This window comes from Arachis stenosperma, chromosome 8 (assembly GCF_014773155.1).
Source record: "Arachis stenosperma cultivar V10309 chromosome 8, arast.V10309.gnm1.PFL2, whole genome shotgun sequence".
Classification (NCBI taxonomy): Eukaryota; Viridiplantae; Streptophyta; class Magnoliopsida; order Fabales; family Fabaceae; genus Arachis; species Arachis stenosperma.
Genome location: NC_080384.1, coordinates 10,168,870 through 10,188,323, shown reverse-complemented (window position 1 = coordinate 10,188,323; position 19,454 = coordinate 10,168,870). Strand labels below are relative to the sequence as shown.

Sequence of the window (19,454 nt, the reverse complement as noted above, 5' to 3'; positions counted from 1 at the left end):
AAGTCACTATCATGCATTAGATCTAGACGCGATGCATGAGAAATCTCTATTTTCCAATACCGGAGATGGACTAGATTGTTCGACTTGTCCGTCATCAGGTAATCCCCAATCAGTAACATGATGTAACACCTCGCATACTGCCAGAGGGTGTCTGGATCAGTGGTCTCGAGCATATGTCAGACTCGCTCTTAGAGCCATGTCAGCTTCAAGGACAAAGACTCCTTTCTCTGCGCTCCCTGCTGCTGAACTACTGGAGGCCTGGAACCAAGTAGTCGCTCCACTAACTCTCAGATTTTTGTGTCGTACCATCTGTAGAAATCATGGAAGCACCCCCGCACTGGTTCCCCATGCGCATGTAACCTGAGGTAGTATACAACGTCCTGTAAGGTGATGATGCACTCACCCCATGGCAGGTGGAACGTGTGAGTCTCTGGACGCCAATGCTACACAAATGTCGTGATCAGTGAGTTGTCAAAGACGAAGTCCCTAAGAGGCACTGTGTTGCCGAAGCTAACCTCCCTCAAATATAGGACGATAGCATCCGATGGTACAAGTGTGTGACTTACTCGCCGAGAAAGAAGTAGGCGATGTCTCTGACAAAAAATAAATGATCACAATTAGAAAATAAATAATCTAATTAACAAACTTTTACTTAATAATTTAATTTAGGTAAATACAAAATTACATAATTGTTTACTTAAAAAATAACTTCTACTTTGATAGTTAATAACTAAATTAATAAATTAAGAAATATATAATTAATAAATTAACTTCAAGAAAAACATCTACCACATAACATTTAATATCTAAATTAATAATTGTGTACTTAATAACTTAATTATGAAAAATTCATAACCACATTCCTAACATCATACCTTATCAGTGACTTGTTGCTAACGATACATTTAGCCACTTAAATCATAAATTATATACTAGTTCTTGACAAGTATTTTAACCATGACTATATATATATGCGGTAACATAAACATGAAGATAACAAAACTAGCCGCGAAGTCGGCTGTCCGAGCGACATGTCATGTTGCATTCAGTCGATTGATGTCCGGATCACGTGCATTTGCGCGCGCCTTCTTAGAGTTACTCAACAATATGGTTAGAAAATAATAGAAAAGAGAAAAAAAGTGGCCGAAAAGTTGAAAATGGAGCCTGGAATGTTGCTGTCAATGACATGTATATATAGGTCCGTCCAGTCTTATTTCGTTTATAGTGTAAATGAGATAAGTTTACACTGTAAATGAGATATATATATGTCACTCACTCTATCTTATCTCGTTTACAGTATAAATTTATCTCGTTTACAATATAAATAAAATAAGACATGCTACATATTTTCGTAATTATTTTTAAAATTATTTAATTCAATAAATAAATTATTTTTTATTTATTTAAAAAAATTCTATAAATAAATGCTTTGCAGATTCTAATTTTTTTCGTTGGTTAATTTATTTATCTATTTAAATAAATATTATTTTATACATGTAATAACACATTGATTCACAAACTTTTAACAGAAATTTCAATCCACATCGACCTGTAAAATACGGTGATAGAAAAAATATATATAACAAGACCATCTATTGTGTTTAGGTTAACAGCCGCAACAAAACAAGCCAATAGTTCCACATGCTGAGGAACAATAATGTTGCACCAAAGACCAAACATTGTAAAGTATATGTTCTTGAGCTGGTTCTTATTTTCACTCTATTCTATCAACATATTTGGTTGTTCCCCATATTATTCTCATTCCCTCTCAAAAAAAAAAAAAAAAAAATCCTCAGCCATTAGAGTTAGTTCAGCTCAAGTTAGAATTATTTTCCAAAATAGAATTTAGTAATTCCCAAACAGTTTTGGAGATGTGTCTTTAGACTTATCTCTCCCACCTATACATTTTATTTCGAAGATTCCAATCTAAAAAGTTTAACTAAAATATTAGATATTTACCAATTTAACTAACACTATATTTGTTATTATTATATATTCTTAGTTTATAAAAAAGGTGGATTGATATATATATATAAATTGAATGGTTTTATATAACTATTTTGAAAAATCATTTTTTATGTATTATATTCTTTATTTATTCTTCAATTACAGAACTATTATTTTGTATTTATTATGTTATATATAATTTCATTCTTTTGATAATAAATTATATTAATAGCTAAAAATATAAAAAATATGATCTAATAAATACGTACTGAGTAATTATAAAAACTTTTTCCATACAAATTAGGTTAAAGATTACTCATATTTAGAACAATAAATTTATGTGTTTAAGCGTTTTTAAAATTAAGTCTCCAATTTAGTTATCACGTACTTTTTTTTTCTTTTATTACCCTCTTGATTCTCCTTCAATATCATTATTATTATTGTTGTCTGTTTATTCTTCTTTTATATATATTTAGCAAAGATATAGTAAATTACTATTTCTATCTACGGAAGTTGAAAACGTTGACATATCTATCTATAAAAAAAGGAAATTATCATTTGTACTCATGAAATATGGATTCCGCACAACAAAATTATCCAAACACTAAAAAATAACCTAAAATTTCTAAATTATCTTTATCTTTACCACCACTTTTTAATTTCAAATCCCACCACCACGCAAACTCTTCTTCACCACCACTCTCATCCCCAACTACCACCATCACTGCCGTCATCCAAAATCCGCAAGCTTCCCAGACGACCTTCCGCCACGTAGTCTCCGCTCTCTTGGCCTTCCCTTCTTCCTCCCTCTGCGACACAATCACCCAATCGTGCACTGTCGTCATCGCCGTAGCCGCAGCCGTAACCGTCTCCCCGCGTCTCCAGTTGCGTGCTTTAGAACTCTCTGTTGGCGTATCCCTCGACCGCCTCCCTTCCTCAAAACCCTCATCGACCTCCTCTACCGCCGACGACGATGGACCTCCGGTGTCGAACTCCCTCATGGCGGCCATAAAATGTTCCCAGGAGAGCCAACGGCGCCACCCGGATACCTTCCACTTGATGCAAATCTACAATCATCAAAACCCTCAGTTCAATCAAGGAATGGCATCATTTCTGAAAATTGAGCTCAAACACTTCGTTCTTTCAATCTTCAGCCTACTAACGCTCCACTTTCTAAAATCTTTTCAAGAACACGCTATCTGCTCCCTATCTTCCTCTGCAATCTTGACTTGGTGGTGGTAGTAGTGGAAGTGGAGGGAAGGTTTGGTTGGTTGGGGTGGCGAAGAAATGTGATGCGTATTCGAAGTTATTGGGTTTGTTCCAAAATGTGGAAACGAATTGGGATCTGTATCTTATGACCGTCACCCCTGCTACCCCTTCAATGGAAGGTTTCTACTCTAAATCTAAGTGCGTCTCTTTCTTTTCTTGGAGTTACAACAAGACATGGTTGAAGTTTGTACTTGTTCTGTGTTTGGTTGAAATAATCGTTGTTTCTGGAATATTCGTCGGAGGTACAGGAGGCATTTTGAATGATGGTGGTAATAGGGTTTAAGGATGGTGGTGAGGAAGGGTTTCATGGTGGTAAGATTTGGAATTGGAAAAGTAATGGTGTGGAGTAAGTGGTGGTAGTAAGGTAATTTGAGAATTTCAAATAATTTTTTTGAATTTGAATAGTTTTGTTAGTAAAAATTTATGTTTTATAGAACAAATGGTAATTTTTTTTTCTATGAGTAGACATATCAGTGTTTTCAACTTTTGTAGATACAAATAGTAATCTACTTGCAAAAATATTAAGTACTAAAAATTTAATGTATAGTATGAAAAAATTAGTGTACAACACATAAAAATTCTATGTTATATCAAATAAATTTTTTTGTTACCTATAAACATTTTTACACTATATTTAAAAATTTATGTATAAATATTTTATTATTTAATTTATATCAATTTAATCAAACTTCATTAACAAAATATTTGACCCCTCTATTGAAAAAGAATTAAAAAAACTTAAAGCCATAAATTGAGCCAAACATTTAGCACCACTAACTGCAGAATCTGCCAAGAGACTAGATACCACTTTTGGAGAGACAAGTTTATGATTGACGAAAGCACACGTGTCACGTGCTCATCTTTTTCTTTTATTTTACTTGGAAAATTTTAACATCGAAGTTCTTAAGCATCTTGTACAGATCGGATGTACTAAAATATAGACTGGTTCTAACTTCTAAGAATTCTTATTTTCATTTTTCATGCATGCATTTTGAGAGGAGATTTTATTTTATAACTTGCTATAAACAACAGTTTTTGAATTCCCATCAGAAACTTTATGCTCTTTAAAAAATTATTAGAACTTAAGTTTGAAACGTTGTTAATTTATCGAAAGAAAAAATATCATTATTCAAATGTACGGGGAATTGTTAATTAATTAATTAATATGATTTGTTTTCCACGTTTATGATGGCACCTGATACCAGCTTCGTGGGTGGTGGCCACATACATTGCTCATTCCAAGATGCTAACTTTGTATGACAAATATTTCTTTTTTATTATTATTATTCCCTGGAATAGAAACTTCTTACTTGCTTTGAAAAACATTATTTTAACTTTTTATTATTTGGATAATAATAATAATAATAATAATAATAATAATAATAATAATAATAATAATAATAATAATAATACCACATATAAAGGAGATAGGAGAAGTTTTTTAATTTTTAGTGACAGATAGGAGAAGAATTTATATATAATATATTTTTTGAATCATTATTCACTATATATAACCTGTAAAAAAATATATTTTTACTATTTTAAAAAATTGAACCAAAAAATTCTTAGCTACCGTATTAAAATATTTATTATTTTAGTTAACTTCATATTTATTATTATATTATAAAATTTTTAAATAATAGAAATGTTATTATCTATTGATGCGCACTCATGTATATATAGAATGTAAGGTAGCATTTGGTAAGGGTATTAAAATTAAAATTAGATACTGAGATTTAGTATTGTATTTAATAATTAGAGATTAAATTTTAATCTCTGATTCCAAAATTTCAATACCTTCAAAGTTTGGGAACACAAAAAATTAAATTTTTTTTTAAACGAAAGCCGAAATTTAAATAATAATTTTTTATTCAAAATACTCTTTATTTTAAAGTTGGAAATCCAACTCTACTTTGTTGGCCTTTTCTTTTTTTTGTATGTGCACGTTCATCCAACTCTCTTCTTTGTCTTAGAAGCTCTACTCTCACATCCTTACACTTTTATCGTTGTTCGTCTCTACGTCTTTGTCGCTACTCGTTCCTGCGCTGTTTGAAAAAAAAAATAGAAAAGAAGAAAGAGAGAAAAAAAAAGAAGATATTTTATTTCTGTCTCTATATTTATTTCAAACCAACTATAATACTAAGATATAACATAGTCTTACATACTTTACACAACACAATATTAAAATTTATTTCAATTTTTTATTTTAAATTTCTATGTCTTAACTGTCTCTCAATTTTAATTTTTCTTCCAAACGCTACCTTAATAAGATGTAACTAAATATTACAAACTTCATCTAAATTCTTAAATGTGTTATGTTGTTCAATGTTCACTATGAATTTTTCTTTCGGTGAGATATTGAAATAATTATATATTTTTTTAGCTGGGACTTAGTTTAACTAAAAATTATGTCTCTCTTAGTATACTGCATTTAGATTTGAAGCTTGACAAAACCAAATAGTAGATAGAGCTATCTAATCAATCTAAAAGAAATATAAGAAGCATTTAGTTTGTACTTTTATTTTTTATATTTTCTAGATTTTGTAGAAAAAAAAAGGAGAAAATAGTGAAAACAATAAAGTTTATTTTCTATTTTTATCTTTTATTTTTTTTCCGCCAAATTCAAAAAACAAAATCTTTATGAGAAAAGCCCAAAACGATTTGTTCCATGTTGCGGAAAGGCCCATGTAGAGTTCTAAACCGTCGAATCAATTCAGTCGGAAAAAAGAAACTGTTGGACCAAGAAAACGTAAATTATAAAAAGCATGAAGAAATTAAGCAGCATAGGATCCGTGGCGCAATGGTAGCGCGTCTGACTCCAGATCAGAAGGTTGCGTGTTCGATTCACGTCGGGTTCAATATCCCGATCCTAAGCTACCTCAGTGGATCACACTTTTTATTCTTTCATGGAATCACTGTTTTCTGATAACATTTCTTTCGTTCTACCTTAGGTGTAAAATCCATGGTCTTCTTGTTTAGGTAAGTTACATAAAATTAGCTATAGCTTTATGCAAGGACTAGAGAAAAGTCTCGTGGAAAACGTGTGCCTTCAGTGAAAAGTCAACTTGTATTTGTGTTTACTCACAAGAAGATAATTATTGTTTTAATTACTTTGACACAATACACTCAACTTCGGAGAAACACCCAAAACCATAAAAGACGTTGCAATATTTCTTTCTATCCCGAAAGCATAAGCACCACAAACTTTAGAAGTGGAAAAGACTGGGAAGCTATGGAGTGATTGAAAATTCTATTAAACCCAAATAAGGGGTTAGAACTTAGAATCTTAGTGCTTTCATTTCATGTGCTAATAAACCACACAAGAATCTATACTACACTCTAACATGGGTTTTTCTTTGATTGGAGTTTTGTTCATGTTCTGCTTCAATGTAGAGTTAGCACTAGCCTCTGATACATGTCAAGTTTTGTCATGTGGAAATCAAGAAATCCGGTTCCCTTTCAGAATCAAAGGCCGGCAGCCGCAAAACTGCGGCTACCCGGGCTTTGATCTGGTTTGCACAGACAGTAATGAGACTCTCATTGAGCTCCATGATTCACTGAATTTCAGTGTCAACAAGATTGACTATAGAAAGCAAACAATTGAGTTATCATATCCTCATAATGGTTGCTTTCCTAGGCTTCTTCATAGCCTCAAACTTTCAGCTTCACCTTTCAACTTCAACATGAAAGCTGATGATTACTATGATGACTATTATTTCTTTAACTGTTCAGCACTTGAAAGGGATTACATCAAAGATTACTTGATTCAATGCCTAAGCACCTCGGCTAGTAGCATATATGCAATTCCATCTAGTTCAAAAATCGAGTACTTGCCTCTCTCATTCTGCACCAAAATGTTCAATGTTTCATCAGTCCCGAGAATATTCGTTGATGAGGATGCTCATCTTCATCTGAAATGGTCTGAACCAGACTGTGGACATTGTGAATCAAAAGGGAACAGGTGTAGTTGGAATAGTACAAAGAATGAATTCAGTTGTTTAGACAACCATAAAGGTAGCTTATTTTTTTATTTATTTTTTCATTTTGTTGCATTTGACATGACTAATAGCCAATATAATTAAGCTTGACTCTTATTGTTTTGGAGTAGATTCCTTCTTAGATGTTATATTAACGAATAATTGAAGCAAGTAGATGAATTTCATGAAAACATTAGACATCCAAATCAATGAATCAGTCCATGATTCCGACTAGCTTTATGTACCTTTTAACTTGTTAAACAAATTCAGGGTTATTGCTTTTTCAAGTGATTGCATGATCTAAGTTTACTGGTGTTGTTGCAGGACCATCAACAGCTCTGGTAACAACAGGTTAGTTTTCAACTTCATTATGCCTTCTCTTTTTTTTTAATGCTTTTCTTGGTATCATTATTAATTAGCCTGAAAGCAAGTAAATGTGAAAATTTTCTAAAGATGGAGTTTTGATGAATGCAGGATCAGTACTGGGATCATTTTTCCTTATCCTGCTAACCGGTGCGATTTACTACATCTATGATACTTGCATAATACAAAAAGAAAAAGAAGCAATTATTGAAAAATTTCTTGAAGACTACAGAGCTCAAAAGCCAACCAGGTACTCTTATGCTGAAATCAAGAGAATTACCAATAACTTCGGCAACAAGTTAGGAGAGGGAGCCTATGGAACTGTCTTCAAAGGAAGCATCTCAAAAGAATTTACTGTTGCTGTGAAAATGCTGAATAATTCCCAGGGAAATGGGGAAGAGTTTGTCAATGAAGTTGGTATAATTGGTAAAATCCACCATGTCAATATTGTCCGGTTGGTTGGTTTTTGTGCTGATGGGTTCAGAAGAGCTCTTATCTATGAGTTCTTGCCGAATTCTTCCCTGCAGAAGTTCATAAATTCGCCGGACAACAAGCAAAACTTTTTGGGCTGGAAGAAGTTGCAAGAAATTGCTTTAGGTGTAGCTAAAGGTATTGAGTATCTTCACCAAGGTTGTGATCAACGTATTCTCCATTTTGATATCAAGCCTCAAAATGTGTTGCTAGACCACAATTTTACTCCTAAAATTTGTGATTTTGGTTTAGCTAAATTATGTTCCAAGGATCAAAGTGTAGTGTCAATGACAGCAGCTAGAGGAACTTTGGGATACATTGCGCCCGAAGTTTTCTCAAGAAACTTTGGAAATGTATCTTACAAGTCTGATGTTTATAGCTACGGAATGATGCTGCTTGAAACAATTGGAGGGAAAAAGATAACGGAGGATGTAGAAGAAAATAGCAGCCATATTTACTACCCTGAATGGATTCATAATCTTTTGGAAGAGAAGGAAGAAATGAGAATTCATATTGAAGATGAAGGGGATGCTAAAATTGCTAAGCAGCTAGCAACAGTGGGGCTTTGGTGCATCCAATGGCATGCAGTGGATCGACCATCAATGCAGACAGTGCTTCAAATGTTGGAGGGAGACCAAGACACATTACCAATCCCTCCTAATCCTTTTGCTTCCACAGGGCCTTCAAGAAAATATTCTAAAATTGGTGTGCCTGCAAGACAGATTATCCAAGATTTAGAAGTGATCCAAGAATTAGACTGATTTCTTACTTGGAGTTGTGTGAAAAGTTTGTATTTTGTTTCTTTTTAAGTTGCCGAATAAAAAGTCACTTGATATAATCCAAATATATTTGGCCTGTATTATAGTTAGCTACATGGAGTAAATTGTATGTACTGTTAATGTTAGCTTAGTTTGGTAGTTTGCCATCATATGTTCTAGTAGATGGTGAAGTATTTTTTATTAGGAACCAGACAAATGACACAGTAAAATATATATATTAAAAAATTAAAATTTGTATAAAATAAATTTCTTTGAAAATTACAACTTCTTTCTATCAAAAGAAGATTGCAATAATACTCTCTCTTGACAAAAGGAGAATACACCTCTCTCTGTTATTATTATTTTTGTTGGATGAATTGCATTAAACTGAATTAAGGAGACTCAATTTATAAATACACTTCTTTGATATAAACCATCCATCAATTAGAAATAAATAATTTTTCTCTGTTTTCTTTATTTTATTTAGTTTTTTACCAAAATAACTTTATACTAATTTTACATTCTTTATAACTCAATCTCCATCTCTCTTTTTTGAACTAGCAACAATTAATTTTCTCTTTTTGCAAGTATGCTGTTCTTACACTTTACTCATCGAATCACACCATATATTTTGCACTATATAAACTACTCTTAATCTATTCACTCAACAAAGGTGTTGACTTGTCTTGTGCCTGAAGACTTTGACAAGGTCGTGCTGCAACTTGCAATGTCAATTTCAGAGAGATGGATAAAGACTAAAAAGTGACAACGCCAACCAGGTTCCATGAAGAAGAAGAAAGAAGATTGCGATATAAGTGATGGTGGTCCTAAAAACAAATTAAAAAAAAATTAAAGAAAAATTGTGATATATATTCGTTTGCACTCACTCTCTATTGTTCGCTTATTTTGACCATCACTCTCCCAAGTCCACTCACTCTCTTTGCAATGGATTCATCAAATATTCGTTTCACTACACGTCTAATTCATGGGAATTTCCTTAAACAATAATGTTCTTTGCACATTCTAGGCACTTTAACTTATAATACTTTCATTAAATTGTAATGTTTATCTTTGTCTTATAGGAAAATTTTCTTTCAATATACTCGTATGATGTGCTCCAAGGACAAAAGATTGATATGCAAATCAAACACTGTCCATTTACTAATTTTCCACAAGTAATGCGCGTAACCTTTTGTTTTCTTCTATTTTTTTTCCCTTTGCTTAGACCCGATGCTTTTTGTTTTTCAGCTAAACATAGCTATTCAAGTCGTGATAACGAAGAACCTAAGAAGATGAAGACCATTTCTCCCTCATTCATTTAGCATAGTAATCTGATGGTTTCAGTGGCTAAGAGAAGGGGGGGGTTGAATCTTAGCCCCCTTTTTAAATGCTGGCACTTGCTGAACTTCAGAGAAGACTTTTCTGTTTTTGCTCGTCACTTGACACGAGCAACTTTGTTTTGTCTCGTCCCTTGCCACGAGACTTTTTGTTTTGTCTCGTCACTTGGCACGAGATAATTCTGGCTTTTGCTCGTGTGTGGTAGAAAACAGAAATGGAGTAGAAAGAGAAAGAACTTGCACCCAGATATATCCTGGTTCGGCTGCTAAGTGCAGTGCAGCCTACATCCAGTCTCCATCACAAACATGATGGAATTTCACTATAATCAATCTGATTACAACTTGTAAAGTGCTAACCCAACTTACAAGGGGATTCCCACAGAATCATGATACACAACAAAGATGTACAAAGGAACTCTAAGACATCAATGGCTTTTCTTTTAATTTTGCACTCTCTGCCTTTTTCCGCTCTATGGCTTTTTCATTACAAACCTCACTTGTTTGCCTTTTACCATGAGACTCAAGACATGACAAAATTAAACAGAAAAATACTAAACAGAATACATTGAAGGAGAAGAGAAATCTATTAGCTCAGGTAGCTCTGAGAACTCTGTGCCTTGCACTCTCAAATTTTCTCCTTGCTTCAAACAATGGTTGTCCACCCTTATTATAGAAGAGAGGAGCCTCCACATATTGAAGCCAAAAACCGAACCAACCTCTTCCTCCTTCAACAAACCGGTTCGGCCACACAGAGAGAAAAGAGATAACCATGCATTAACCAACATGCAATTACCTCTAGTCCTTTCTTGATCATCAACCTTCATCAATCCGGGCTCTCCATCCTTGGCTTGCTCTCCAAGATGGATTTCTGGCCCTTGATGCCTCATGATGATGATGACTTCATCTGCTTCAAACTCTGCCTCCAACTATCACTTCGCCACTCTAGCTACTCCCTGTGGTGGTTGGTCAGATTCGAAGACAAGCCATGCTTCAAGAATCTCCCTTCTGGCCGAATCTTCTTCTTCCATTTTGAGCATGAAAGGCTCAAGATTGCTTCACCAAATCTAACCACATTTGGTAAGTATCTTAGCCACAGCTCATCTTTCTTTTGGTGTGTTTTCTTGCCATCATTTGCTCGATGGTCTTGAAGCATGCAACTCTTTCCTTTTCTTCGTTGAAGAGCTCGGCGTCCATTGTTTCCTGGACAAGGACCGAATAGAGAAGAAGAAAGAGATGAGAGAGAATGAAAGGAATCTGAAGAAAAGAAAAGCAATGCAAAGAAGTTAAACAAATTAATTAGGCATAGCTTGCTTTTACTTCCCTTAGCATAGAGTGGCGTGTTTGACATAACACCCATCAATCAATTCAGCTGTATTTTCTCTCTCATGTTCCCCATGCATTAATTAACAATGTAATAGATTTTGAAATCCATCACTTTGTTAAAGCTTGGTTCCGTTGGAAGCACTATGCTTTCATTTTCCTTTTATTTCGGACCAAGCATGGAACCTATTCTCTTTAGCATAATTTGGGCTTGTGATAATGTGATCAAAGCTGGCCCATTTGGTAAGCATTTGCTTTCCTGATAAAATTGTGTAACGGATCAAGCATGGAAAGCAAACAATAGAGCATTGGGCTTGCAACATTATTATTTATTCTGGCCCATTAATATGAAATTTCAGCCTCATGATATAATGCATGCAACAAGGCTAATTGTTGGGCTTAAGTCAGAAACTCATTTCTCGGCCCAACATAAAACCTGCAACAAAATTATTAATCAAAATATGTTAAATGAAAATCAGATTAATAATTTTGCAATTATTTATTTTAATAATGTTTAGTCATCACAAGTTTTATTTTAGAGTTTTCCAAACTCATCAATCTCCCCCTTGATGACAAACATTATTAAAATTGAAATGGAAAGAAATTAAAAATTGAGTAAGTAATACTCCCTTTGATTTGAATTTCTCCCCCTTTCATAATGTCACATGGCTCCCCCTTAATATATGCTATTTTACCAAGGGAAGCATAAACCTGTAACATTTAAATCAAGCTTCAAGTAACAATGTTATTTAGCAGATTTTATAATGCTAAATTGCTTGATTTATGAGCAGTTTTAATTGATAATCAAAACTCATTTGATATCATAAACTGATTTACTGCTCAAACTTTTCAAAAAAAATATCCAAATATTTTTCAAATATTTTCCTATCAGAGCAAAACAACACAATGAAAGATATTTGAATACAAAAACAAGGCAGTTTTGATATTTTACACAAATAAAGGAACTGCCAAAAATAAATTTTTAAACCAACAAGTTTATCAATGATGAATCAATCAGCCAGGCATCAAAATAAATCAAACATTATAAACCAAATGCCAAATAAACTAATCATGATAAACTACAACATGCAGTTCAAACAGCAATGACCAAATACAATCAACATGCATTCTTTGAACAAGGGTAATCATGAATCTTCAAAACTGAAAATTTCAACCCCTGTTTTTCAGCCCCTGTTTCGTTCCAATTTCAATTTTGGAACCTAAATTTCCTCCCCCTTTTGTCATCAAAGGGGCACCTGCATAACCGTGATAAGCATAACAAAATATTCCAGATAAAATAGCAGAAATGTATCAAAGCATCCTAGGGATTATCCTAAAGCAGTGAGTATCAAGTCATGCTTATACAAAAAACAAAAAAAGATTGAGCCTAATGGAGCCAATATCAATCAGAGAAAATCACTAATTATCAGAGAATTGCATGTCCTCTTCTTCAGCGCCTCCTTCACTCTCTTCTCCCAAATCCTTTTGAAGATGTTCCAGCATCAAGTTGACCCTTTCTTTGCAGTTTTTCCAAGCTTTCTCATTCTCATAAGCCTGCTTCCGGGCTTCTTTATGAGACCGAAACATCATGTCAGCCATGTTTGAGAATTCTCCCAAGATCTGTTGAAAGGACCTGATGGTTTTGGAAGATTCTGGCTTTCCCTCATGCTCACTGTCCGATTTTCTCCCTTTGGTTTCTTTAGTCACGCCTCCACCACGGATTATAGACACATCATTTTCTACCTTCTCATTCAACAAATCAACTTTAAAGTACTCAAAAATTCCAGTTAAGAACATACCATAAGGCAGATTAGCCTTTCTGGTGCTTCTAACAGAATCCCACATGTGTCTAATCATAATATAACCAAAAGAGATAGGGGTAGAGGTAACCAAAGCAAACAAAATGAGACAGTCAGAAAATGTTACTCGGTTGTGTGAGCCGCTTTGGGGAGTCAGAATATGAGTGATGATGCGATGAAGCAAGGAATTGACCGGTCCAAGCGCTTTGTGAGTTGGAGTGGTTCCATGCAATCCGGAAAGGTTTGTGCAAATGTGCTGAAGAACAGTTTTGTGAGAAATGCCGACTTGTGTGTCCCATTTTTCCACCATGTAAGCTTTCGGACCTTCATCCTTGAAGCCCAGGGCCGCTCCAATAGTCTCAGCATCAAGGGCTATTTGAACCCTCTTGACATAGGAATGAAGGGTGCCATCGATGAGCCGCATGTTAGCATAAAATTCTCTAACAAGACCTGGGTATACTGGCTTTTTGATAAGGAGCAGAGGTTTCCATTTGAGAAGTTCAAACAGAGAAGGAATGGTGGTGTTCTTGAGATTGTCGAGACTGACAAGATATGTAGTGCATAGATGGCGTTTCTCCATAACCTCTTTATGGAACTCATATGAGGTGCAAGAGTTAAACCTGCTTGGATCATAGTGGGAGTGAGACTTGCGAAACTTGTCTCGGAATTCCATGGATTCCAAGTTCGCAGGTTCGGTTGTGTCATTTAGTGCAAACCCTTGATCCTTTTTTGAGTCTTTTCCGGGTGTTGTCTTCTTTGGTGATGAGGGAGGAGGTGAAGGAGTAGGAGAAGTGTGAGATTCTTGCTCTTCTTCTTCAACTGCGGGTTGTTTGTTCTTTCCTCGGCCTGAGCTCTTGTGAGCAATCACCTTCTTTCTCATGGTGGTTGTTTGTTTGGATGGTGGTGAAGGAGAAGATGATGAGGTTGAATGAATGTGGATATGGGTGTGGGTTTGAGGTGTTGATGGTTTCCGAGAAAGAAGAATTCTCTCACTCTTTCTTGGCGCAGTTTTCTTTTTCATAGTTATGGAGAAATGAGAATATGAAAGGGTGTGGTTGATAACCGAGTGGAGTGGGAGAGAAGCAAGGTGGGTGACGCATTAAATGTGGCTTGGAGAGAGAGAATGATGGAAATAATGATCATTAGTGGGCGGTTAATGACCATTATGGGCGGTTATTGCCCAAAAAATGATTTCCCTTTTAACTTTTGAAATCAAAAACTGAAAAGTGGTTACCTTAAATCAAGGGATTAGATGGAGAGAAGGGTTTGATTTGACAAGAACCACTTCCAAGAAGATATTATGACACAAGAAGGAAGATTCTTAAGTACATAGAGAGATAACTAACAAAACTGTTATGGTAGGGTTATGGAATTTGGTGGGGCCCATAAAATTTGAATTCTGCGTCCCTCCCCCTAGACCACAGCTCTTCCATTGTGCCATTTATTTTTATCTCGTCCAAACCTACGAGCAAAACAGAACAGAGTCACAAATTCACAGATTTTCAATAAAACTCAAATCAAACATTCCCAAACTTTTTCTCAATGAACAGAATCTGTCTTCACAGAGAGGTTTTGTAAAAATATCAGCAATTTGGTCTTCAGATTTTACAAATTGAATATCAATAGTACCCTTTTGCACATGTTCCCTAATGAAATGATATTTTATCTCAATGTGCTTAGTTCTTGAGTGCAGAACTGGATTTTTTGAAATGTTTATAGCACTCATATTATCACAAAATAAGGGTATACTATTGATTTTTAATTTGTAATCTTCCAATTGTGTTTTTAACCAAATTAATTGTGAGCAACAAGCAGATGCGGAAACATATTCGGCTTCAGCAGTAGATAGAGCCACTGTGGCTTGTTTCTTGCTTGACCACATGTTGAGTGAGCTTCCAAGGAAGCAACACATGCCGGAGGTGCTCCTCCTATCTACTCGATCTCCCGCATAATCTGCATCACAAAAACCTACTGCACAAAAGTCATCAGATTTAGGATACCATAATCCATAATTACAAGTTCCTTTAATGTATCTAATGATGCGTTTAACAGCCGTAAGGTGGGATTCTTTTGGATGAGATTGAAACCTTGAACATACACCCACACTTTGGACTATATCCGGTCTAGAGGAGGTAAGGTACATGAGTGAACCTATCATTCCTCTATACCTTGTTTCATCCACATCTTGGCCATCATCATCCTTTTCAAGTTTAGTATTGGGATGCATAGGAGTGCCCATTGATTTGGAATTTTCTAGGCCAAATTTTTTAATAAGTTCTTTTGCATATTTTCCTTGGTGAATGAAAGTACCACTAGGAGTTTGCTTAATTTGGAGGCCAAGAAAGAAAGTAAGCTCTCCCATTAAACTCATCTCAAACTCACTAGTCATGAGTTTTCCAAACTCTTCACACAAGGAAACATTGGCCGAACCAAACACAATGTCATCAACATAAACTTGAACAAGAAGAATATCATCATTAGATGCTTTAATGAATAAGGTAGTGTCGGTGGTTCCCCTTTGAAAATGATTTTCCAACAAGAAGGCACTAAGCCTTTCATACCAAGCTCTTGGAGCTTGTCTAAGACCATAAAGAGCCTTAGTTAATTTAAAAACATGATTTGGAAATTCTTTATGTTCAAAACCGGGGGGTTGAGCCACATACACTTCCCTATCAATAAAACCATTAAGGAATGCACACTTAACATCCATTTGAAACATTTTGAAACCCTTATGGGCAGCATAGGCAAGAAGCAACCTAATTGCTTCCATTCTAGCTACCGGAGCAAAAGACTCATCAAAATCAATACCCTCTTCTTGATCGTAACCTTGGGCCACTAATCTAGCCTTGTTACGAACAACTTGTCCATCCTCACCAAGTTTATTTTTAAACACCCACTTAGTACCCGTTACCTTCTTACTATCCGGATGAGGTACCAATGTCCAAACCTTATTCTTATCAAATTGAGCAAGCTCCTCTTGCATTGCTTTGACCCATGATGGATCCTCAAGAGCTTGTTTGACATTATTGGGTTCTATTTGTGACAAGAGAGCAAGATTGCTAGGTTCGGTTGGCCTTTTGGTGGATGATCTTGTTGTTACTCCTTGAGAGGGGTCACCAATGATGAAGTCATGAGGATAACCCTTCATAGACTTCCATTCTCTAGGCTTTCGGACAGGTGTTGAGCTTTGATGAACTTCTGGTGGTCTCACTGTTTCAGTTTCTCGTCCCTGATCAGGAGACAAATCGGGAGTTTCTCCTTCAATCTGACGAGACAAAACTGGACTGGCAGATTCTTCATTCTGGACAGATTTGGGATTTTCTTTGCTTGTTCCAACTCCTTCTCCATCTGAATCATTATCTATCACAGTACTGGGAATTAAGTTAGAATCACAAAAAGTAACATGTATGGATTCCTCTATTATCCTATGCTCTTTGAGATAAACTCTATAAGCTTTGCTTGTAGTGGAATATCCAACAAACATTCCTTCATAGGATTTTGGATCAAATTTTCCAAGGTTTTCCTTATTGTTAAGTACAAAGCATTTGCATCCAAAAACATGAAAGTACTTAAGATTGGGAGGGGTTCCTTTCCATAGCTCATAAGGAGTTTTCTTTAACCCTTTTCTAATGATTGTTCTATTCAAAATATAACATGCTGTGTTCACAGCTTCAGCCCACAAAAATTTAGGAATTTCATTCTCACATAGCATGGCCCTAGTCATTTCTTGAAGGCTTCGATTCCTTCTTTCAACCACCCCATTTTGTTGGGGTGTTCTAGGGCATGAGAAATTATGAGAAATCCCTAAGTCATCACAGAATTTTTCAAAATCTTGATTTTCAAATTCTCTTCCATGATCACTTCTCAAATGGGCAATTTTCAAATCCTTTTCATTTTGAATTTTCTTACAAAGGGTGGAAAAAGCATAAAACGCATCATTCTTATGAGCAAGGAAAAGTACCCAACCAAATCTAGAGTAATCATCAACTACAACAAGACCATAATGTTTACCTCCCAAACTTTGTGTTCTAGTAGGACCAAAAAGATCAATATGTAACATTTCCAATGACCTTTTGGTTGAGATTCCATCTTTTAATTTAAAAGAGGATTTTACTTGTTTGCCCAATTGGCAAGCATCACAAGTAAGATCTTTATCAAACTTGATATTCGGAATTCCTCTAACCAAATTCTTTTTGACTAGCTTAGAAATTTGGTACATGCTAGCATGTCCCAACTTTCTATGCCAAAGCCATTTTTCAGATTCAAGAGAGGTAAAGCATGTTACATTTTGTTCCTTTAAATCCTCAAGAGTTAATCCATACACATTATTGCATCTTTTAGCTTCAAATAAAACATCCCCAGTTTTTTCACAAACAACCAAGCAAACAAACTTCTTAAAGATGACATCAAAACCTAAATCACACAGTTGACTAACACTAAGTAAGTTATGTTTCAAACCATTTACAAGAAGCACATCATTTATACAAGAAGAAAAGTTTTTACCAACTTTCCCAACAGCCACTATTTTCCTTTTGCATCATCACCAAAGGTAACAAGTCCTCCATCATATTCATCAAGCTTTATGAAGAAGGTTGTCTTTCCGGTCATATGCCTAGAGCATCCGCTATCCATGTACCACATATTTTCCTTTTTCTTAGATGCTAGGCAGACCTGCAAAATAAACTCAAGTGACCTTAGGTATCCAAATTTTCTTGGATCCTTTCACGTTAAACCACCTCTTGTGTCCCAAATCATTGTAATCAAAAACAACTTTGTAAACTTTGTCACCAATCATTCTTTCACCAAAGAAGCATTGAACTGGAAAATGACCACTTCGGTTGCACATTCTACAAAATCTTGGAGTTGTAGTTTTGTTAAAGTGAGTTGGGTCTTGATATGTTACATCATTTGAAGATGAGGCAATATTTTCAAAATGTGATTTTTCAGATTTATAAAATCCCAACCCAGCTTTATCATAAAGAGATTTTTGACTAGCCAAGATTTGGTTCAAATTTTCAGAACTTTGAGTGAACATGGCTAAGTCATCTTTAAGTCTCTTAACCTCTTTGTGCAACTCTTCATTTTGCTTAAAACAGTTCACATATGCAAGAACAGAATGATCACTTTCACAGCTTCTAACTTGGGCTTTTAACAGCTTGTTTTCTTCCACAAGATCACAAGCAGTTTCGGCCTCTCTTAGTTTTTCTTTGAGAAAATCATTTTCAGCTTTAAGAATGAAATTTTGCTGTTCAAGATCTTGATTCTCATTTAGAAAACATCTTATTTTTTCAGAAAGGTGATCTATCATAAGATGAAGGTCTTTAGTGTTGGAGTTTTGAAATGATACCTGATCTATCTCATTTGCCATGAGACAGTGCTGTGATTTAGTCTCGGACTCTTCATCATCATTTGAGTCATTTTCCAAATCTTCCCATGTGGCCATCAGTCCCTTCTTCTTCATTTTTTTCGGCTTTTCTTCCTTCTTCAACTTGGGACAGTCAGATTTGAAATGCCCCATTTCCTTGCAATTGAAACAGGATACCTTGCTAAGATCTTTCTTTGTCCTCCTGGAGCTGCTACCTTTGCTTTTGAGCTTTGCCATTTTCCTGAATTTTTTTGCAAACAACACAAACTCATTTTCAGAAGAGTTATCACTGGATTCATCATCCAGAGGGTTAGTCACGGAAGAAAATGCAATTCCTTTCTTTTTTGAATCCTTTTTCAAATAGGAGTTTTCAAAGGCAAGTAAGTTTCCTCTCAAATCATCAAGTGTCATGGAATCTAAGTTACTACTATCAGAAATGATTAAGGCTTTTGTTTCCCACTCTTTTGTGAGACACCTCAACACTCTTCTCACTAGCACAGATTCTGAATGTGTGATTCCAAGAGCATCTAAGCCAACAGTGATGGCATTGAACCGTTCGAACAGTTCATTGATGGACTCTCCTTCCTTCATTGTAAACATTTCATATTCCCTGTTCAACATATCTGTCCGAGTCTTCTTTACAATGGTAGTTCCTTCATGAGTGATTTGCAACTTGTCCCAGATTTCCTTTGCCGTTGTGCATCGTGATACTCGTCGGTACTCCTCAAAGCTGATAGCACAGTTAAGCAGATTGGTTGCCTTGGCATTTAACTCCACCGTCTTCCTATCTTCCTCGGTCCAGCTTGCTTCTGGTTTAAGAGAGACTACTCCTTGAGCATTTGTGGTAG

At 35.2% G+C, this 19,454-nt stretch overlaps 1 protein-coding gene and 1 non-coding gene across 2 annotated transcripts; both read left to right on the top strand.

Annotated features, from left to right (window-relative positions):
- The first annotated feature begins 6,002 nt into the window (after positions 1-6,002).
- TRNAW-CCA (transfer RNA tryptophan (anticodon CCA)) lies at positions 6,003-6,074 on the top strand. The gene has a single exon. It is a non-coding gene; the product is annotated as a tRNA-Trp (tRNA).
- Positions 6,075-6,374: 300 nt separating this feature from the next.
- On the top strand, positions 6,375-8,871 carry LOC130946676 (rust resistance kinase Lr10-like). Its single transcript, XM_057875513.1, has 3 exons — positions 6,375-7,230; positions 7,518-7,544; positions 7,668-8,871. The coding sequence occupies exons 1-3, from the start codon at positions 6,561-6,563 to the stop codon at positions 8,786-8,788; spliced, it is 1,818 nt and encodes a 605-aa protein (XP_057731496.1). The 5' UTR covers positions 6,375-6,560; the 3' UTR covers positions 8,789-8,871.
- The last annotated feature ends 10,583 nt before the right edge of the window (positions 8,872-19,454 follow it).